This window comes from Balaenoptera physalus (genome assembly GCF_965194825.1).
Source record: "Balaenoptera physalus genome assembly, chromosome: 5".
NCBI lineage: Eukaryota > Metazoa > Chordata > Mammalia > Artiodactyla > Balaenopteridae > Balaenoptera > Balaenoptera physalus.
In genome coordinates this window covers 132,091,514-132,114,763 of record NC_138884.1, presented here as the reverse complement: position 1 = coordinate 132,114,763, position 23,250 = coordinate 132,091,514, and the positions used below count along the sequence as shown (strand labels likewise).

At 38.4% G+C, this 23,250-nt stretch overlaps 2 protein-coding genes across 17 annotated transcripts in view; one reads left to right on the top strand and one right to left on the bottom strand.

Moving 5' to 3' along the window:
* Positions 1–21,038, bottom strand: part of AFG2A (AFG2 AAA ATPase homolog A) — a 331,452-nt gene extending 310,414 nt beyond the window's left edge. For 3 of the 6 annotated variants that reach the window (XM_082462781.1, XM_082462782.1, XM_082462784.1), the window contains exons 1-9: positions 20,284–20,629; positions 14,325–14,446; positions 13,129–13,286; positions 9,740–9,798; positions 8,451–9,095; positions 7,353–7,482; positions 7,022–7,078; positions 5,395–5,518; positions 2,966–3,221 (exon numbers count right to left, since the gene is read on the bottom strand). In XM_082462781.1, coding sequence (XP_082318907.1) covers positions 2,966–3,221; positions 5,395–5,518; positions 7,022–7,078; positions 7,353–7,482; positions 8,451–9,095; positions 9,740–9,798; positions 13,129–13,286; positions 14,325–14,446; positions 20,284–20,575 — 1,843 coding nt within the window. In that variant the 5' untranslated portion in view covers positions 20,576–20,629. Of the gene's footprint in view, positions 1–2,965; positions 3,222–5,394; positions 5,519–7,021; positions 7,079–7,352; positions 7,483–8,450; positions 9,096–9,739; positions 9,799–13,128; positions 13,287–14,324; positions 14,447–20,283; positions 20,630–20,933 lie in introns of those variants that run through there. The other 3 variants (XR_014263917.1, XM_082462783.1, XM_082462780.1) reach the window with 3 other exon arrangements.
* Positions 20,955–23,250, top strand: part of NUDT6 (nudix hydrolase 6) — a 43,634-nt gene continuing 41,338 nt past the window's right edge. For 6 of the 11 annotated variants that reach the window (XM_082462969.1, XM_082462967.1, XM_082462968.1 and 3 more), the window contains exon 1: positions 20,955–21,240. In XM_082462969.1, coding sequence (XP_082319095.1) covers positions 21,003–21,240 — 238 coding nt within the window. In that variant the 5' untranslated portion in view covers positions 20,955–21,002. Of the gene's footprint in view, positions 21,609–21,632; positions 22,090–23,250 lie in introns of those variants that run through there. The other 5 variants (XM_082462964.1, XM_082462963.1, XM_082462972.1 and 2 more) reach the window with 5 other exon arrangements.

Here is a 23,250-nt window from a genome sequence, read left to right as displayed (position 1 = left end):
GTGTTTTAACAAGCTCTACAAGTGATTCTTATACAGGTTTAACGCAGGAGAACCACTGGCCTAAATTAATGATACATTTCTTGTTCACAGGGAAGTACAAGACTGGCTACTTCAAATCACTTGGTAAACATTAAAAATACTGATTCCAGTTTCCCACCTTCTTTATTCAATTAAGTATGGAAAGTGAGTGTGTGTGTGTGTGTGTGTGTGTGTGTGCGCGCGCGCGCCTGCATGGGAGCGTGCATGGCTTCCCAGGTGAACCTGAGGCATAATGAGGTTTTAAGAACCAATGACCTGGGAATTCCCTGGTGGTCCAGTGGTTAAGAATCCGCCTTCTGTTGCAGGGGACGCAGGTTTGAACCCTGGTCGGGGAACTAAGATCCCACATGGGCAGGTCAACTAAGCCCGGGTGCCTCAACTAGAGAGCCCAGGTGCTCTGGAGCCCGTGCGCCGCAAGGAAGATCCCATGTGATTCAACTAAGACCCAACACAGCCAAAAATAAATAAAATAAATATTTAAAAAACAAAAACAGGGGTTCCTACCTTTAAAAAAAAAAAAAGAACCAGTGACCTATGTCAGTGGCTCTCAAAGTGTGGTCCCCACATCAGCTGCAGCAGCAGCAGCAGCAGCAGCAGCAGCTGGGAACATGTTAGGAATTCACAGGTACCAGCCCAGACCTACTGAATCAGAAACTCTGGGAATAGGGCACAGCCAGCCATCTATAGTTTACTAAGTTCTCCAGGTGATTCTGATGCACGATAAAGTCTGAGAACCTCAACTCCAAGTGATATGTCTGGAATTGGGAACATGTGAAATGAGCCTGAATTCTGCAGAAAAGAATAAATAAGAGACAGAACTAACTTGTGTACTCAGGAATACATCTCTTGGAGATGGAGTCTCTTACTTTCCTCACAAATTTGGAGGTCAAGGTGCCTTACTTCCCAGATAAGCCAGTGGCAATTCTCAAGCTGTCCACTTAAACACAGCACAAATGGTGAACAATGAAAATGCCTCCTAAAAAGCACTGGTTTTAAGCAAGATGTACTTAAAGTCCACAGTCAGAACCATAGCTGAGAAATCTTGTCAGTGGGAAGCCAAAAATTGACTGGAAATGTTCATAAAAATAGCAGCAGTTATTTAAGGCACCACAGGACACTACCTTGTCTATTGCTACCTATAAAGGTAGCAATAACCACTCGGAGTTGTTTCCTTAGCACAGAGCAGGGATTTCTAAAGGCAAGAAAGGACAGGAGGAGATGAAGCTCAACAGGGGTTTAAAGACAAAACTCAACTCAACTCTGCAGTTAATAAATATTTTTATTACTCTACCAAGAGGAGTGGCATGGTAATCACGTCTCGTTATGTCTCCCAGTTTTCACATTTCTCAAATACTTACTGAGCATATTGCCTCTAAATATTAAAATTTTACCATGACTCTTTTTGTAAAAAATATGATTCTAACTTTGTGTGTAATTCTAAGGTCAGTGTAATAATTGCGACTGCTTCTACTTATCCAAGGACACTTACTATGTTAAAAAAAAAAGGGGGGGGGCACAGCGGTTCAAACTTCCCTAGGCAGTCATTTTAAAAGACTAAAAGCCATTCAACTTTTCCCCTAGTAACTCCTCTAAATTTGAACTTAGTTAGAAGGCAACATTAAATGTTCAATTCTTTTTATCTAGAACTAGGAGAATACGTAGTTCAAATTTACTATATAGCTGAGTTTTTTCTTCCTATGCTCAATGCACACATTAGGGGTGCCCTTGTATATTCAATAAGTGAGATATGCCCATTCTATAGCATTTGGAGCATAATTCTACTATTTTTAATGCTTATAGAGTTTGAGTTGTTTTATCTTTCCTTCTGAGTCACACTATTAACCAAATGTATAAGTTAATCAAGTCCTTAGACTGTTTCAATGAGAAAATGCAGTTAACTTCACAATCAGCATTAGTCTGCTTTGTAGCATTATTTCTAAGAACACTGTGGGAGAAAGCCCTGACTAACCACCTAAGTTTAAATCATTCAGACAAACAGGCACCAAAGAGAAGACAATGAAGAGTGAAAAAGCCAGGTGTATGAAAGTAGCTAGTGAGGCCAGGCCAGGTTTAGTGCCTAACTCGGGTACTTCCTTGTTCTGTTCTAGTTCATCCTATCCTTCCTATCCTTCTTCCCTCCCTTCCTTGCTTTCTTCCCTTCTTTTTTTCCATTTCTTTCTTCTTCTCCCTTATACCCAAGGAATGTCATATGTACAAAAGCACTTAGGTATCATCTACCACAACACCCTCAATTTACAGATGGAAAAAACTAAGGCTCAGATAAGGCAAAGAACTTGCCCAAGACCACAAGCCTGATTTTAAAGGTATTTTCTACTCAAAATCCATTTTCTACTATACACCCCTGCCTCTTTAGAAAAATCTCTTGCAAAAATTCTAGCACACTGTTCTTAAACTTTATTCTGCTATATAAAGTTAGAGAACACCACTGCATAACACAACATATACTAGTATTTAAGACAGTATACACAAAACTGCATATTTTCCCTACTGGACACTTTAATTTTAAGACTAATCTTTTTAAAAATTACCTTCTCAAAATCTGATTCACTGCTAGATTAGGGGAAACAGAAGATCAGTTAAATACCTGAAAATTTGAAATTATTAAGTCATATTAACAGCAGTTAATATTTATTTACTGCTTGTATATGCCAAGTACATCCTTTTTTTATGTGTGTATTTTTATGTGTATATTTTTATTTTTAGGAAGAGGGATTAAGAGTGACTCTTATTTCATTTTTATAGTTTTCTGAATTATCCAGATTTTTTTCATAAAACATATATTTTATGATTAGAAAAAAAATTAGCTATTTCCATTAGGAAATAAGTGAGATATAAATTATCAGTTTGTAAATAAACCAGTTATTAAATCCATCAGTACAGATTCACTACAGCAAATCACTCTCACCTGCTTCATTACACAAGGCTTTCAAGTCTGCTCCAACGTAGCCGTGAGCATTATTTGCCAGCTGTAGCAGTTCAGCTTCAGTGAGCAAATGGGGCACCCTTAGAAGCAGTTTCTGGAGGATATCTAGCCGGTCTTGTGCATTCGGAACTCCAATCTCAATTTCTTTATCAAACCGTCCAGGTCTTCGTAGTGCAGCATCCAAAGCATGAGGGCGATTTGTGGCCCCAAGAACCAGCACCTGTCCTTCACTTCCTTCCTAACAAAACAAAATTAAAATATATTACATATTCTTCTAAAAGTAAAAAAATAAAAAAAAAATGCACTCGCTATATAGACAAGGATAGATCTAACTGTCCAGGCTGCTAAGTCCTATCCCTTATTTCTCAAATTTTGTCATTCATCCCACATTTCCCAAAGCTCAGTCTAAATGCTCCCTTACCTAGAAAGTTTTCCAATACTTGACTATCTACTGTAAGTGATGTCTCTCCCACTTCTAGCATCTTAACTACACAATTCTCATGAATAACAACATATATACCCTATACCATATAGTTTTAATTTGTTTAACTGTTTTAAGTTGTCCTTTTCCCTACTTGAAAGCAAAGATTATGACCTACACGTGTTTCAAACAGAACAAGGCTCTATTACGCAGTTGTCTAAGAAATCTTCCTCACATTTGCACTGTTTCTATTTTGTTTTGATAAATATTCAAATTCCTGAAAATACACACAACAATATAACCAACACCCAAGTATCAGATACCCTTGAATACATACGGATTTTTACTCTGAGAATAAAATTTGGAACAACAAATTATAAAGAACTATGTTCACAATGAGCCACCTATAGAAATTATCCAACATTCTACTCAGATGACCCAAGTGCAATCTCACAGAGACAAGCTTAACTGGAATGTGATTTGAAGTAAGAAAACTCAAACCTAATCAACTATACTGGATGTGCCAACAGGAAGTGCACGGATTACAGTGAATCTATGAATTATGAGTTTAGAAGACAAAAATACAGGCCCTTAAACACTTTCAGGCTAAAACATCAGTGCCACATGCTCCCAGTCCTGCCCAAAGGCAAGAACATCAGTTCACAGCAGGTCTATCCCAGTGGCAGAGAAAGAGGTAGCAATGACATAGTAATTAAGATCCTCCAACACAGAGCCTCTTATCTGATTTCCTACTCACCAAAATCCATTCTAACTGTAATACAGCTCTCCACATATTTTCTTCAGGATGAAAAGAGAGCCGTTCATAAACAAAGTATTTGGTCAGCTTAATAATTATACTTTTCTTTTTCTTTTTTAAAAAACTTTTCATTGAAGTATAGTTGATAATAATTATACTTCTTATTGTAAATGGACGAACTGGTATCCCAGTTTATGTATCAGTCTCTTGTGAGTGTTGTTATTATGGATCTATCCTCAGAGCTCCACTATCGCCAACATACTAACAACACTGAATCCTCCAGCTTTGTAAGTTCAGGACCGAACCTGGGACATTATGATCACACCTAGGTAGTGCCCTAAGACTGAGAACCAGATGGTCATCCAGCCTCCCGCAGGTTACAACCCTTCTCTTATGTTATTCTTAAAATTGTAACACAGGTTAGCAAATAATAGAGACAATACCAAACGTTCCCGTTATTTTCACATGTTCAGTTTCTACCAATAGTAAGTAAAACCAAAAAGTTCGAATTGCCCAGTTTTTCAATGTGCAAAAGACTGGGGACTCCATGATTTCTAAAATTTCTTTTGGTTCTGACATATTATGATTCTAAAAATGTGAGTTATTTACAATCTTGTATAAGAAGTGTATTCTTCTGATAAATGCCTAACAGGAGTCTGAGAGAATTTTTCTTCATTCCTCTTCCCTATTAGTCCTATGGATCTCCCTTTCATAATCAGCACATAGTTTTCATTAATATAAGACTGTATGCACTATCAAAGAACCTGGTAACATGAGTAAATTCTTTTTAAATGTTGTACAAACACATTTCCCATTATTCTCACTTTGTCCTTTCACTTGCCCAGCTTAGAGCCCCCAAAGAATCAATTTTTACAAGAGTAATAAGACTTACTCATGAAATTTCTTAGTAAATTCCCCTTAAATTTAATTGCTAAATTTTCCTTACTGACTTGGGCTTCAGGTTTTTAGGTTAATACCACTTATTATAAATCTATCATTGTATATAATTTTATATGCTAGAAAAATATGCCAGGTTATACTGTCCTAGCTGTTACAAAGAAATCACGAAGAAAATTATTTTATGGGTCTTTCCTCTAGTTTTTACAGCTAATATGTCTTCCTTACCCTAGAGGATCCAAAAAACTCAGACATATTTGACAGTTTTTGCCACTACATACATATTATTAAGAAAATACCCCCTCCTACAGAAATCAATACTGGTGCTGTACTTACTGAACCAATACCATCCATCAGTGTTAAGAGTGAAGCTACAACTCTTTTTTCCACTTCATTCTGAGCCCCTTCTCTTTTAGGGCAAAGTGCATCCAGCTCATCAATAAAAATAATTGATGGGTGCCTAAAAATAAACAAGTAAAATGAATTCTCCAATATACATTAAATTTTTAAATGACTGTTGTTGCACTGCAGTTAAAAAATTGAAATTGTTTTAATTTTTTGACTGAAATGCAATGCATCAAATTTAGGATTTAATTAATAATATTAAAGACAAAAGCAATAGGATGTTAAGCTGAAAAATCTTAGATTAATTCTAGCCTAAATTATTAACTCACCAATATCACATTCTAGTAGATCTGCCCTCAATAAAAAGCAGAGTACTGAGAACATGTATTGCTCATGAGATGACAGTCTATGCCCAGACAGAACTTGCCCACTATTGCCCACTAAATTGCTATGCCTGGATCAATTCAGAAGCTGAGGCCAGTGATGCTATTCCTTGGAGATGGTTTAAAGTTCCAAGGGATAGAAAGTAGAAATGCTCTTTTTAAAAAATCTACTAAAAAAACAACTTTCAAGATGACCAATTCTCCCATAAAAAGATGTGAATTCTCTCATAGGAGGAAGTCTCAACTTCCAGGAACAAATTAATAGTGACAACAAAAACATACTAAACAATAAGGTATACCACTGGTTCTCAAATCTTCAGTGTTTGGAGTAAAGACTACTTATTTTACCTACTGGGGGAAAAAAAAACTTTAAAAATGGAAGTTTTGATAAGAGAGCAGTAATTATGGTAGGTTACATACCAAAACAATGGAAGAGACATAGCCATATTATGAATAAAACTACATTAGACCAAGTTACAGGCCATTCTTTAATACTCCTTGCAATGTAACAATGGTAGCCTAAACTGAGAAATGATTAGTAAGAATCATTTTTAAAGCAAAAGATTTGTCACTCTGAAGCAAACTGTAATAAAACTAAGTTTTAAGCCTAAAGGGCAACTGTAATAGTCTATTGAGATTAGATGTACCCAAAAGAAAGAAAATCATAAATTTATATGTTCAAGCAAATTCACATGACTTATCGGACAGCACTGTCTTAATTCTTTTACCTCATGTAATTTTTAAAATTGAGATATTGACATATAACATTACTTTCAGTTATACAACATAATGATTCAACATTTGTATATACGTATCGTGAAATGATTACCGCAATAAGTCTAATTCACGTTGTCTCCGTACAGTTATAAAATTTTTTTTTCTTATAATGAGAACTGTTAAAATCTACTCTCTTTGCAACTTTCAAATGTGCAATACAGTACTATTAACTACAGTCACCATGCTGTAGATAACATCCCCATGATTTATTTATTTTATAACTGGAAGTTTGTACCTTTTGCTACATTATATAATTTAATAACTTATTTATCACATTTCCAAAACAATATTAGATAGAACTAGATTAGATAGAACCTCATTAAACTTACAATCCACTTCCAGTGCTATCACTATTATTTTTGTTCTATTCTTTCATGCTTCGTATAAAGTGCTACTATCTCTACTATCATTAATACAGCCTTGACTACTAATTCCAAACATCCAAAAATAAAGAATACCGCAGAGTGGCTTCAGCAAATATCTGACGTAACCTTGCTTCAGTCTCCCCATAGAATCTGTAACAAATAAAATACATTTAAGGACCAACTCTTATCATTTTTAAAGCTCTATCTATAAAAGCTCACCTGACTTTTCAAATATTTCCACAATACTTAATACTACTTTCAAAAATTATTTTCCAAACTTAATGTTTATACACATTAAAAAAAGCAAATTTAAAATATTTCAATGTGTGAAATATCGACAGAATACTATTGAGCCATTTTTTAAAAACCACATTTAAGAAGTATATCTAATAATATTGTTTAGTCTATTAAATTATGCACTTACTTGCTAATGATTTCAGGGCCATTAATTACAGAAACATAGGCACCAACTTCATTAGCAACAGCCCTGGCAATCATTGTCTTTCCAGTACCTGGAGGGCCATAGAGCAACACTCCTCTAGGGGGAGGAATTCCTAGAAGAAAAAGCAGAGAACACTGGATGCAGCATTACTAGGTTGCTTGTAAGTGTTGTCATATGACTTCAAACACGAGTTATAAAATAAATTTACCTTGCACAAAAACTAAAGTAAGAGTCAGAACTTCCCTTTCCCCATAGAAAAATGTACTAACTAGCCCAAAAGCTGATCTCAAGCAATGACTTTTTGTCTCTCTGTAGACCCAACCAGGCCAGGCTGGTTAGTAAAAAACTGGTTTAACACCCACACTATTGACATGCCCCATCCCACACAGCACAGTTCAATGATCAAAAAACAAAGCCCGAACAACAAGGGCATCCAAAATAAGCCACCAACCCCAATTTTTATCCAACTAGCCATCTCAGAGAATATAAGCCTTACCAGGGTTCATTTTATATGTGAATCCAAGTATTCATTATATATATATATATATATATATATATATATATATATATATATTCATGAAAAAAGAAAAAGCAAAAAGCAGAGAAAGACACGGTATGCACCAAATATATGTAGAGGATCTGGGCAGTTAACAATGCAGAAGAAGCCCTGAGTTTTCTAAAAGCCAAGTCACTCCCTTAAGTACTTGTTTCAATGCAAAGAGATCTGCACCCAGCTACATTTCCTAACAAAGAAGTTTTATCCAAACTATTTAAATGTTTGATTTATTTTTTTAGTCATTACGGCTAATCTAGCATGACAAGATACTTACTCTAGATCCAATACAAACAACTGTGGAAGTGTGCAGTTAAGAGAGACAAGGCTACAACTAACTCACATTACAACCTGAAGAGACCAAGCATAGAAAAAGGCCGACTTAACTGGCATCTCCTACCATACCTCCCACTCAGGAAAGAAAAACAGGAAAAGAGGGTGAACAATTATTAGATAAGTGAAATGAGCCAACTGCTTTTTAGTTTGAATTTAACATTTCTGGGTGTAATACACTGAAGAAATCATACCGTAACTCTTGAAAAGCTCAGGCTGTTTGAGAGGTAATTCAATTATTTCTCTAATTCCTTTCAGCTGACTATTTAAGCCACCTATCATGTCATAAGTTACTTTTAATTGGTTTCCTTGATCTTTTGAATTTGTACGAATCTTTGTAAAATTGACTCTTGTTGTGGAAGAAATAAAATAAAAGGTATCGGTGTTGCACTGTGCTCCCACGCTGGGTGACTTTAGCAATCTCTCTTCATTGACGGGCTGCTCATTTCCTTCTCTGGCCGACTGAGAACGATGTTCAAGACCTGTGACTGCCTCTAGTCCAAGTCCACTGCCATTCCCAGGACTCTGAGTAACACCTGACGAAACGCCACCAGCTTTATTTATCATTCTGCCATCTCCTGGTTTGTAAGGAGTACTGCTTGATGCTGGGTTTGGGGGCACTTCCAGACTTAACTGGCTCAGCTGTAAGGACATATCCAGGGTGCTAGCTTCCGTGCTGGATGGCTTGGAGGCCATTCCCCAGGCAACAGCGTCAGAGTCATTCTGAGCCCTTCTCAACATCGCGCCGTCTGCTCCTTTCACTCGCAACACTTGCAACTTGCATGGTCGTCCATAGAATGTACAATACAGAAAGTTGCCTGGTAAAACAATCTTGCCATCTGGAAAACAATTTATTAAATATATACGTTAGCACAATTTTTCACCCATTTAAAGTTTAAATAGCAATTGATTTCATCTATTAACAAAACTATCTGACTGAAAAGACTAAATCAAAGATGGAAGTATTAATAAAACAATTGTTATGAAAAATAGAGGACCTAATATTCCCCTATGATACAGCACTATCTGGAGACAGAAGGTCAAGCTAATTCTCTGAAATCCTCTACACTCAGTACATTTAGGATTCTATCAGCTATAACCCCACAGAGCCAGGCATTCCATGTTCAGTAACCAACCAAGCTAAAATGGCACACCTACACCAACACTCCAAGATAACATACCTGACTGGAAAGAACAGAGTTCAAGGGTTAAAAGTCTTAGTTCTACCACTGACTTTGCTCACAGTTAAGTCAAAAATTCTCTCCACTGCTCAACTACCAATCAATTACTTGGCAGTTGGGGGTGGGGGCCGGGGGCAGATACTACATCCCTGTCTTAAAAGGACGTTCATTCGTTGAGAAGAATATTCTCTACACTATTTTAAAGAACAGCATTATGTACACAAGACCTCAAAGACACATCAGTTTATTTGCTGCTGCCTTGCTTTTTAAAATTTAGAAAACGTATGAAAGATACATCTCACCTAGTTTTCTCAGAAGACAACTAGTCAGTTGTTCTTCATTAATATCTGCATTTTTGTCACTGTGAAGGGTGGGAGAAATAAAAATCAGCATTAAGTACACCAGAAACTAAAATGTAATATAAAATGACATGTACACAGTTGTGATGTAGACCTAATCAAAAGAATCACTAGTTTACAACCTGGAAATGATTTATACAATTTTGGAATGATTTACACTTTTTAGATACTTCTTATAGCCATGAAAACACCATTTGCAATTTGGTGTCCTAGTGGCCTAAATCAGTTTTCTTTACTATCTTACACACCACGCACACACACCCCTATATACTCAGGTATATACATGTATACACGTGTGTACATTTATGTACTACATCTGTGGATGTATAGGAGCAATAAATCACAATGAAAAGTATGTGTTTTTTATTGTGTGTTACAGTCAGAAACACTGGAAAAACACTGGCCTCAATTAATCATTTCCTTTCTGAACTTGCCCAGCTTGGAGAAAGGCTTTTATTAATAGCTTATTTTATTCTCTTTGTATAATTTATAAATTATCTTTAAGGAAATTTAAATCCTATAGAGTACGTTATCTGAAGAGGTAGAAAAAAAGTAGAGTAATGGTACAGCGCAAGTTTATTCTAGAGAAAGGGTATGCCTAAGAAAAAAATGGAAAAGCCTTCTTCTGACCAAAAACTGTGTCTTCCAGGAAGATTGCCTGTTTGAGTACAGGAAACGTGCCTAAAAATCATTACATTTGTAAAGAAACACGTTCTTGGAGAGTTCTCAGAATACGTGCATTTTCCCTCCTCCTCCTTGTGTAAGCAGCCCGTATCAGCAGAGGAAGCCTACAGTTGCGAGCTCTGCCAGAGATCACAGAGGGAGAATGGTTTAGCTCAGGAAAAGGTGTATTAGCAGGCGCATCTGGTCCAAATCTAAGCCTTGCTCCCAACCACTTTATCAGTAACAAAATCAATACAGCCAAACTACATTATTTGAAAATTCCGTATGCAAATTCACCTACTTGCTAAAATGTGTTTATAACCCCAAAATCAATACTAGCAGAGCTTTGCCGGTCATTTGTGGATGAGCACAGAGCAGGCAAAAACTGTAACCCAATACTTTCCCAGCTGAGGCTGAAAAAGGCCTATTGTTTCAACTCTCATTCAGAGGTGACCAGAGGATGGAAGCTGGGTAGGGCAGGGAGCAGTGCAGTATCGCGTGAAAAGTTCCAGCTCTGGCACCAGACAGAGGGGGTTTGAATCCTAACTCTGGCATCTGTTAATGGGGTGGCCTCAGGCAAGTCACTTAATATTTCTGAGCCACTTCTCCTCTTTTGAAAAATAAAGAAAATAGAATCTACCAGAATGAGTTGTTTCAAGGACTTAAGATTATAATCTACATAAGATATATATTTTCATATATTTATATGTGTTAAATAAATACACATACATATAGACACACACACACACAAACACACACACCCTCCCTAGGAGCAACGGTTCAGTATTTGCTAATTCAGTATTTGTGGCAACGTCATGGAACACAACTGCCACCAATAATGAGAACCAACTGTGTATTCAAATAAAAGAGACAGAAAAACAAGGAGAAAATTTCGTTAATCAAATGCGTGTATAAACTAAAGAGAAGATTGTACTTATTTCCTTAAATACTTAAATTTACTTGTTTAAAGAACTCTGAAACTACTTAAATGGCTTTTATTTATTAAACTTTGAAGAGAAAAATATTTGCAAATATGTACAAATACATAAAATATGTAAAACAATCAGTTTTGCTTTTAAAAAAAGCACAGATAAAATCATTTCCACTAGAAGGAGCTCTAACATTAGTATTGATAATAAATTTTTTCAGATACAACTGAAAGATTTAAACGGCAAACTAAAATGACTGATTCTTCTTATTGGAAATTAAGTTTCTTGTCTAAGTTCTGCTGCCACATTTAAAACATAAGGTTCTTTAAAATAAAAAAACAAGTTTCCATTTAAAACATATACAGTCCCCCTATAGTAGATAATCATTATCACCTAAGACTGCTGCGCCCTCAAGAGGTCACACTTGTTAGTAATCATCAAAAATCCAGTCAACTAATTACTGCTACCTAAAGCACTGTTTTAAAACAGTCTGAAGATTAATTCTGTTGAACCTGAGTTAACTAAAAAATTACCATAAAATAATGGGCAAGTTACTTCTCCTCACTGAGCCCGTTTCCTCACCTGTAAAAAGAGGGATAAATATGGATACCTTGCTGGATGTTTAGAGGACTAAATGAGAGAAGAAAAAGGGGAAAGTGTGCGTGTGGGTGCTAGTACACAGCTGGCGCTCAACATATGTTGTGTTCTCTTTTCCTTTCTGGCTTTTTATTTTGTTGCTTGTTAAACTGTTATTCAATGCACTGAAGACATTTTCCTGTTTTTAAAAGAAAAAATACACTAAAGCTTAAGCTTGGAATCTACAAAAGTAGCCAAAGTGAAGAAAACTTTTCAAAATCAAGCTAATGATTGAAAAATGTTTTGTGATTCCAGCATATAATATAAAATTCCCCAAGTTTTTACAAACATGATATTAAAGTATTAAAAGATTTTTTTAAAAAACAAATTTTGATAAGACTTGTATATGCAAACTGAGTAAAAATCCTATTAGATACAGAACATCCAAGAGGATGGGTGATATACTTTAACCATATTTGTCATCTTTGGTGGGGGACTATTTAAAAATTGGATAGATATAATTGTTTTATTTGACTGAATAATCAATGAGTTAAAATACACAATCAGGTACACTTCTCCTGAGCAGTCGTAATTAAAACTTGTTTCTTGCCAAATCACAGTAATCTATTCCTGTCTTTAAGACTGTAAAAAAGACAAGAAGCCCTGATTACCCTGCAAACCAAGACAAAAAGAACATTGTTAAATATCCATCAACAACAATTCCTCTCACCTAAAATGTCAGGTCATATTCTAATCACGGGACATTAGAGAGTCCACAGTCCATAAATCACATAGCACCCATCTAGCTTGTGCTGTCTGACACAGTAGGCCTCTAGCCACTCACCACATGTGGCTATCAAGTGCTAAAAATGTGGCTAGCCCAAACTGAGATATGCTACAAGTGTAATATAACACACTGGATTTTGAAGACTCAGTTTGAAAAACAGAATGAAAAATCTTGTTAATAGTTTTTTGTAGTTATTATAAATTCAAATAAGACTTTACATATACTGGTTAAATAAAACATACCATTACAATTACTTTCTCTTTCTCTTCACTTTTTAAATGTGGCTACTAGAAAATGCAAAATTACATGTGTGGTTCACATTTGTGACTCATTTGGGCAGCACGGATCCAGACAGTCACCAAAGAAAAGAGCCAAACCTGAGTGCCACGTCCATTTCCTCAGCCTGCAGCACAGCACCCAAAACAGGCTGGACGTGGATGGCATCACCAACCCTCACACCCACATTCTTCTGTGCCACTTCACTCAGGCCAACCTTGCCTCCAGGAAATCCTGCCACAGGCCAGGCCGTATAGACCTGCCCAGAACATAGGAAACAAAAATATAAGAAAATAAATATTTGTAGAATATCACTCATTTATAAGGAAGAAAACTAAGCACAGTCAAGTACATGGATCTGCAAAACACAGTCCTTACCCCAAAGGAGTTATGATGTGACATCACTTACAAAAAAACTATTTTTTTATAACTACTACATCTCTTTTGTGAAGATTAGGAATAATCCCACAGTGAAAATGGTGGAAGAGCTGAAAGGTGGATTTAAGAAAAGAGACAAAGGCATTAACAGGTGATAAGAGAAAAACGAGAAAAAATACTGAAGACAAGCTAAGTGTAAGGTAGTTCAGTCTGGAGCATAAACTACATCCAGCAAACAGTGAGTGACCCAGTACAAGAGCTCCATGGGAACCTGGTTCTCAACAGACTTAAATGGTAAGGGAGAAACTCAAAGATTTCTAGCTCCAGATAATAGGCTGAGCTCACACATTTATAGTCTTCTCTTCCACAAAACACAGTAAAGGATTTTTTACAGTATAAGCCCAGAACAATGAAAGGAATGGGAGGCAAGTCATCAGCAGATATAAGACTGCAAAACATTTCCAGAAGACCCCACTGGACGAGAGAACATTGACTGATGAAGCAGCAGCAGAAGACATGGCAGAGTCAGAGGAAGAAACCTAAGCTGCCAAAAGTGACCCAGGAAAGGTTCTGGACTTAAGAGTCTCAGGTATGATGAATGGCAGCCAGGACAAACAGAGGGTAATCAAATATTTACTTACAAAACAGATGACCCAAAATAACATTTCTGTGAAGAAATATAACTAACAGACTGGGAGAAATAGGGTTGGTAGTGTGTCACTACCTCTGGAGGAAAGGCTTCTTTCTACATCATGACACTTAGGGCCTACAACTCCCAGGGTATAAAAGGAAGGAAAAGTTTATATAGATGTGAGGGTCTTGTAAGATATAGCTTTTCAATTATTACTGCTTGTGTTGAAAATTAAAATCAAAAACATCTGAAATATTTCTAAAGTAAGGAAGTGAAAAGGACTCTCACCTCTTGCTTTCCATCCAAACTGGTAAGCAACACTGGTCGACCAATACATATGTTTGCAGACTTCATGGTGTTGAGTCCAAGTTGAACAAGGGAATTCTGGAATGCTTTAGGAACTTTGTTGTCTACCAAGAAGGAAAAGAAAATTATTTTTGCACTATTTGTAACTGAAGTTAAAGCATGCTTTCTTTTGGAGTAAATAAAAATCCTTTATCCACATGACCATATGAATGCACTTACCAAACCCTGGAGAAACTACTGTCCCAACCCTCCTTATTTTAGCAATCAGACTTAAAACCAAACCTTTGTGAGGGTCCACTGACAATATGACTGCTAACTAAAAAAGGATGTTTTATGGGGTAGGTATTGGTTTTCATTATTTAAAAAAAAAAATCTCTAATTTCATCACTAACTGAACATACTTGCAGTAGGGCTTTTCATACTTGCATTCTGAACTTTTCATGTTACAGATTCTAAGTTGAGTTGGTTACTAGTACTCAAAGGCTTGAACTGGGGAAATGACACATCATCTGGCTCTAGAGGATTAAGCTATGTTTCCACTTCTCACCCACAGGATAGCAACCAGACATTTTTCCTTTCTATTCCCAGGAACACATGGATAACAATAACACAGGTCTTATTCCCGAGGCGAACACACACCGACTCAAATGACCATTAGAGCTTTCAACTTTTGGCCAAAGAAGGGGCCCAGAATTCAGTCCAGTTTCAAAACCTCTGAAAACGATGTGCGAACATCTCCACCGCTGCCCACACACTCCCTCAAGCTCCACATTTGGTTAGCTGTCCCTCCTCTGATGCTCCCAGCACCCTATGTTGCCAGATACTAGCACTCATCACAATATTCATTTATTTTACAATCTGACTTTCCTTTAACAATATACTGCTTTGTAACAGGAAATGGGTCATATTCATCTTTGTAACTCCACCGCCTAGGAGTGCATCAAATATAGCAGATGCATAACAAATATGCATGAAATGAATGAATGTAGATGAGTATACAATATTTTTCTTTTCAGCACAAAATCCACGTAACACTTATGATGCCTGTCACATAAACTTTATTATAAAACTTATAGTCACATATATCATAATCACAGAGCTCTGACTACTATTAGTGTTCTTTCATAATCAGAAAAACAGATCTTTTGTAATTAAAAAGGAACTAAGTCAACAAAAGGAAAACCATGAGGTATGTCTGATTTACATCATTCTCTGCCACTGCGAAGTAACTTCCCAACACAATTATTTTCCCTCTGTCATCAGATGAACAAATCTAGAAAAACAAAGCATCTCCCAGGGCTAAGATTAACAGGACTGAGCATAAAATAAGCATTTTTTAAAACATGACAGGCTGAAAAGAAATTCAACCTTCCTATGAGCACCAGGTCTCTTACACAGTTTACCCATCAATAAGAGCAAAGCGTCCTGTTTGATAACCTCATAATGTTCAGTTTCTGCCACTTCTTTCTTCCTAATAAAGGAAACCTCAATGAATTACCCTTCCCTCTTGATAATTACCTTGAGGGGGGTACTCAGTCCCTGACAAGATTCTAAGTTTTCTTCCTCTCTTCCCTCCATCCTATCCTGCACCAAGATTTGAAACATCACACTCTTCTCTAAATACCTCCATTTCCTCCCTATCAGCAATGGAGATCACGTTCAAATTCCCATCCATTGGCTTTATTCCTAATACATTTCCATTGTATTCTCTGCTTACAGCATCCAAATCTACGTAAGCTATCCCCCACACAATTCCCTTCACCAGTCCTCATTCCTTCAATACTTTAAAAATATATCTCTACATCTACTTCCTATTAATTAACTTCACACTTACTGAGCACCTTATGTGCCAGATTAACTAATGAGATAGTAAAGGTAATTTCAACCACCCACCCACCCTTCATTTGTTCATTCAGCAAATATTTACCATGTGCCCACTATATGGCAGGATACTACACTAGGCACTGGGGAAATAAGGTGAACAAAAGCAGTCACAGTCCTTGGCCTCATGGAGTTTATAACTTAATAGAAAGAGTTATTAAACAATCACTAAATGACTGTACAATTCTAAACTAAGATTAATGCAATGAAAGAAAAACTAAGAGTGCTAAGAGAGACTATAATGCAGGATCAGATCTAATTTGGAAGAATCAGAGAATGCTTCTCCAAGAATATTTAAATTCAGGTCTGAAGGAAGAGTAAAATTAACTAAATGAAGAGTGGGGGGGGGAAAGACAATTCTCAGCAAAAAGAAGAGCTTGTACAGAGATCCTTGACAAAAGACAGCATTGTGCATCTGAGGGGAAAAGTACAGGCAAAGTGGTGGGAAACAAGGAGCCACATAAGGAAGGTCAAGACCACCCAGGGCAGTGGGCTTTATCAAGCTCCTGGTCTTTAATCTGACAGTAATTGGAGGCCAGTTACTGGTGAAAAGCAGGGTCGTGACGGGATTTTTATTTTAAAAGATCATTCTGTCTGCAGAGTGGAAAAGGAATTGGAGGGGAGCAGCTAGTGTAGTAGTCCAGGTGAGAGAGGATGGTGTCTGAGATTAAGGTTGAAGCAGTGGGAAGGGAGCGCAGAAGTGGAACGTGGGAAATACTTAGTTAGTAAACAGGACTTGGTGGTGGACTGGATAATGTGAGATGTAAGAGAGCAGTGTCATGAAGGAATCTTAGATTTCTGAATTTTACAATGAGAAAGACTGAACAGAGCTCATTTGTTTTGTTGGAGGAAATATGACTTCAGGAAGTCAGTCCTGGAGTATCTTTGAAAAGTCCAAAAGAAGAGGTATAGCACAGTGCTATATTCAAAGTATGGACCACAAATTAAGAAAACAATCCCATTTACAACTGCATCGAATAAATTTAACCAAGGGGGTGAAAGACTTGTACGTGGAAAACTATAAGACTCTGATGAAAGAAACTGAAGACACAAATAAATGAAAAGATATACTGTACTCACAGATTGGAAGAATCAATATTGTTCAAATGTCTATACTACTACCTAAAGCAATCTACAGATTCAATGCAATCCCTATCAAAATACTAATGGCATTTTCCACAGAACTAGAACTAATGATCCTAAAATCCGTATGGAACTGGAATAGCCACAGCAATCTTGAGAAAGAACAAAGCTGAAGGTAGCATGCGCCCTGATTTCAAACTATACTGCAAAGTTATAGTAATCAAAAAAGTATGGTACTGGCACAAAAACAGACACATAGATCAATGGAACAGAATAGAGAGCTCAGAAATGAACCACACCTATAGGGGAAATTAATCGACGACAAAAGAGGCAAGAATATATAATGGGCAAAAGAGAGCCTCTTCAATAAATGGTGTTGGGAAAACTGGACAGTTACATGCAAAAGAATCAAACTGGATCACTTTCTTACACCATGTACAAAATAAACTCAAAATGGATTAAAGATTTTAAATATAAGACCTGAAACCATAAAACTCCTAGAAGCAAATATATACAGAAAACTCTTTGAAGTTGGTCTTAGCAGTATTTTTTGGATCTGTCTTCTGAGGCAAGGGCAACAAAAGCAAAAATAAATAAATGAGACTACATGAAACTAAAAAGCTTTTGCACAATGAAGGAAACCATCAACGAAACAAAAAGACAGCCTACTGAATGAAAGAAGATATCTGCAAATGATATATCCAATAAGGGGTTAATATCCAAAACACATAAATAACTTTTACACATATATATTACAATGAAATATTACTCAGCCATAAAAAAGAATGAAATCTTCCCATTTGCAACCACATGGATGGATCTAGAGGGTATTATGCCAAGTGAAATAAGTCGGAGAAAGATCAATATCAGATGATTTCACTTATGTGTGGAAACTAAAAAACAAAACAAACAGAAACACTCATAGATACATAGATACAAAGAACAAAGGGATATTTGCTAGATGGGAGGAGGGTGGGGGGGCTGGGCAAACAGGGGAAGGCGATTAAGAGGTACAAACTTCCAGTTATAAAGTAAATAAGTCACAGAGAAGTAATGTACAGCATAAGGAATATAGTCAATACTGAAATAACTTTGGATGGTGACAGACGGTTGGTTACTAGACTTTATCAAGGTGATCATTTCCTAATGTATTTAAAAGTGAATCACTATGACTTACACCTGAAACTAATACTGTTCGTCAACTATATTTCAATTAAAAAAAAAAAAAAGTGTGGTCCACAAACTATCTGATACTGTTCATGATGAGGTAAGTACAAAAAATGAGAATATGCACTTAGAAGCTTTTATTGCAATTTGACAGAGTAATTTTGCATCTGTTGAATCTAATAAAAATTTCTCTTTTTTAACTTATTTTTCCAATAATTTACTTTTATCATATTTTACAACAGTGCTGATCTGTGACGTGTTGTAAATTTTTAAACCTTCCCTATGGAGTTTGAGAAGCATTGACCTAGAAGACAAATCAAGACTCAGAACAATCTAAATTACAAATACAAATCTGAAAATAATAAGGGTAAACGTGAAGGAAACGCTGGGCATTGGATGAACTTGCCAAAGAAAGAAGATTTATAGAGAGAAAAAGAGGGTTTAGGACTAAGAATTAAGGAACTTCTACATTTGATGGTTAGGTGGAAGAGGGCGAGTCTGCAGAGGGAACTGACGAAGTACCAACCAAAGGAGGGAGAAAAACTAGGAGATTTTGACGACACATAAGTCAAGAAATAAAGTGTTTCAAGAAGATGGAAATGGCTGACAATACCAAAAGCTGCTGAGGGGTCAAGTAAAGTAAGTAATGAAAAACCATCCATTGGATTTACCAACGTGGAGATCATCAGTGACCAGGGCACAGGCAGTTTCCATGGAATAATGAGGTGGATGTCAAATAGGAATAGGCTATGGAGTAAGTGAGAGATGAGGAGGCAGGGACCCCTCCTTTTAAGAAGTCTTGCAGTGGAGGGTGGTGATAAGTGTGGAGCTTTTGTTTAAAGATGAAAGAGAAATCAGTAGGTTTAAATGTCAATGGGAAGGATCCAGTCGAAAAAGAGACTGAATATGCACAACAGAACAAGTTGTCCTCCGATCCCCAAAAAAGCCTGAAAATACTATGTTAACTGGAAGATTGTCTTTAGGGTCTGCACTAGACATAAATAAAAATCTTGCCACTAGGTTAATCTGATCCCTTTTTCAAAGCTACAAAACATCACGCCTGCTAAAAGCTTTACCAACTCAATGCTTTTCACTTAAATCCGTTCTCCCAAGTCAAGGTTGCTGTGATCTAGGTCCATGGCTTTAGGGTCAAATACATCTGGACTCAAAAAAAGCCTCTGCCATTTAGTTAGGACCTGTGTAACCTGGGGGGAAGGAGGGGGTGGAATCGCGTTAACTTTTCTTTCTCTGTAAAATGAACTTAATAATACAGTACCCATCTCCCAAAGCTCTGCGCAGAATAAATGAGATACATACGTAAAATACCCAAGCTCCTGCTAGCACCCGTGCGCACTTTACAGCTGTTTAATTAAATACCACAACCCGCGTAGTAGGAAAAAAGCCACCTTTCAGTTTTAAAGGCACATTAACGTCTCTTAGGAAGGACGTACCGACAGCGGTACTGAACTGGGCTTTCAGTTTTTTAGTATAGGTATACTATTCTCGCTAGAGACGAGCGACTTCGCAGTTAAATACGCCGTTAATCTTAAATAAGGCAAAGCCGTTTCAAGCTCAACTTAGAAATTCAAAGCAATTTACAAAAGAGCTTGACTTAGCCACTAAGTCATTTCTGCCCAACTTCTCTAGTGCAGGCGCGGCTTCGAGTGTCTTACATACTTCTGTGCCTCTCGCACACCTCTGCCTCACCCAACTTTTTAAAAACCTTTACACCTCAAGGCATAATCGCTAGGTTTTCGTCCTCTCAGGCGGCGCCCCCTCGGCCTCGGGTCTCCCTCTCAAAACTCTTTACCCTTTTCTAAGAAGTTGATCACCACCAGAGTCCCGGCCGCCACGGCAGAAGCTGTGGCCTCCGCAGAAAAGGAAGCAGCGGAGGCCGAGGGCGACCCATTCCCGGCGCTTTGGTTCAGCCGTTTTCTGTTCTTCTTGGACGACATGATCGGAAGGCAGCCCGAGAGAAGCAGCGGCAAAGCCGGCTCAACGTGCGCGCTTCGCTGAGAGAAAAACTTCCGGGGCAGAAACCAGCGAGGCTCCGTCCCGCGCCGTAATCCCCTGAGTGGAGCGCAGCAAGAGCGGGCGAACATAGCGTTTTCAGAATACGCTGTCGTTGAAGAGGTGGAAGACGTTCTGACTTTCGCCAAAGAAGACGGATTAGGTGGACAGAACCCTCATTTAGATTGTAAATTCCTGAAAAACAGGACTTTTTCGTATCTCCGCCTCCTTCCCTATACCTGAACAAAATGTCTGTTGAATTGAACTGAGGTGGGGGTGGGGGGAACAGGGGAGGGAGGGGGAGTGGTGGGAAAGTTTCTGTCGCGTTCCTTGAGCCGGGCAAATTCTTGAGAGGAGCCGGTCGACCGGACTTCGCCGTCTCCTCTACCTAGCGCTGCAGACCCCTGTTCAACTCTGAGAATGGGTAGGTGGCACTCTTCTAAAACTTACGGTAGCGCCGTCACTCACTGGCGGCGTGACTTAGGAGCGTCCGCGTGGGCCACGAGTGCCGGCGCGGAGATGCCGCAGCTACCGAGAGGGGGCTGCTGGCGTGCGGTGATAGCGCGGGCCCGCAGCGCAGTGCTCTTTGCAGGGCCCCGCGGGGCTTCGGGCGGCCCGGGTTGCACTCGGGACGCCCCTTCCGGAGCCGGCGAGCTGCGGGGCGAGCTTGATAGATTCGGGGGCGTCTCCGTGCGCCTGGCGCGGCTGGACGCAGTGCACCGCCTGGACCCGGTCGCCTTCCAGAGGGCCTTGCAGGGCAAGTGCGCCTGGTCAGAGGCTCCCTTGCCTTTCTAAGGAAGTAACCGCGGCCCCCACCCCCGAGTCGCGCCTGAGGGAAGGAGAGAGGGCGTGCGTGACCCGCAGCCGTTTTCTGCCTTTCGTTCTTGTGCCCTTGGCTGGGAGGTCTCTGAGGCGGTTGGGTGAAATGGTGACGAGCTCAGACTTTGGGATCGGCAGCCCTTGTTTCTGGTCCTCTTTCTAGTGTGTGACCTTGGGCAAGTTCTGTAAACCACCGTTTTCTCACCCGTAAAACCAGGTAATAGGAGCTCATGGAATGGCTGAGAGATAAATTGCATAATGCGTACGAAGTGCCTCGCACGGTATCTGCCACGTATTTAACGCTCGGTAAATGTTGATACTATTAGGCTATCGTTTACTATCACTTACCGACCCTTCGTTTCGCCGGACACTTTGCCCAGGGCAGAACCAGAGCACTTTCTAGTACACGTGGTGGACAGTGAGTGGGCCAGAGAGGTTCTGAGTGGTCGTATTTGTGCACAAGTTGGGTCAGGAGCTGTGGCGCCGAGAACTAGAGTTTGCTTTTCGTTAGTAACAAGACTTTTGTGATTCACCGGGGAGATTGGTGAGTGGTTTCAGTCTCCAGTGGGAAAACTCGCCACTCTCTTTGAACCTTGAGTCCAGTGATAAGAAAGATAGCTTGGATGGAGGAGCCTTCACTTTGAGAGCCCGTGATTTGGCGGAGCAGCCTGTTTTTCACACTGCCCCTGAGGGTCCTTATAATCAACTTGATTATAGCATGGAAACTCATCCTCTCACGCTAAGAGGAAACTGAAAGTAATCTTTGTCCTATGGAGCAATATGGCAAGTGAGCATCTATGGAAATATAACTGAGCTAGTCGTTTTCATCTTCAGCCATCCTCAGTTCTAAACTGTTTACCTCTTCACCTTGTTTTCTCTCCTTGGGAACAGCTGCTAACTACAACAGTGTTAACAGTAGAATCAGATGTTCATCCTCTAATATGTGCACGTATGTGTGGGTAGACACAGGTATTTATTGTACACACTTGTTACTTGTCAGTGATTAAAGCACTACCTCAGTCAGGAAGGCAAAGCAGAAAGTGGGTTGGATTTGGAGTCACACATTCAGGTTTCAAGTCCCAGATTCTGCCACGTGCTTAACCAGGCATTAGGAAAATCACCACTGAAAATATTTGCCTCTTAGGTTGATCACGTGAATAATGCCCACTCTAACTACTTTACTGGATAGATGTGGTAATCAAAGATAAATTACATGAAACTAATTTATAAACTCTGAAGTACCATATACTTTTATATCTTTTTAATAAATTCTTTTGTACTAAGTGCTAGACATTGTTTTAAGAACTTCAAAAGTATTGATTCATTTAATCCTCATAACCTGTGAGGTAGGTACTATTATTATCCCCATTTCAAAGATGTTGGTACTAAGAGACAGATTAACTTCCCCTGTCTCTAGAATTTGTTCTTGGCTGCACTATAAGAGCTATTGCTGGGTTTTTTGTTATTGAGTCGAACAAAAGTGAATGGTATTGCCTATAAAAAGAATCTTAAAATAATCTGAGAAGAAAGCCTGGTAGGAAGTCTAAATGTATTCTTTCTTTTCAACTAAATAGAACTGATTGCCTATAATGTATTAGCAATAGTTGTTTTGCACCTTTACACGTGAAGTCTATTCTTTAACTGTTCCCGTTATTGATAACTAAAGTTAGATGGATGAAGAGGTAATATGTTGCTAAGTTTCACATATTTCTGCATGAGTGGGGAAGTAACACTGGTTCTGGTTCTTGCTATGCCACTCACTAGCTGTGTGACTTTAGACAAGCCAGTCATCTAATAGGAATTGAGCCCCAGTGCATAATCTCATGTTAACCTGGAGGATTGCAAATGCACAAAATATTAATTAGGATTAGAAAAACAGACAGCAACAGATGTCATCGGGCAATGTGTAATAAGTTCTAGTAAATCTACTAGAAAGTAGTCCTTAGGT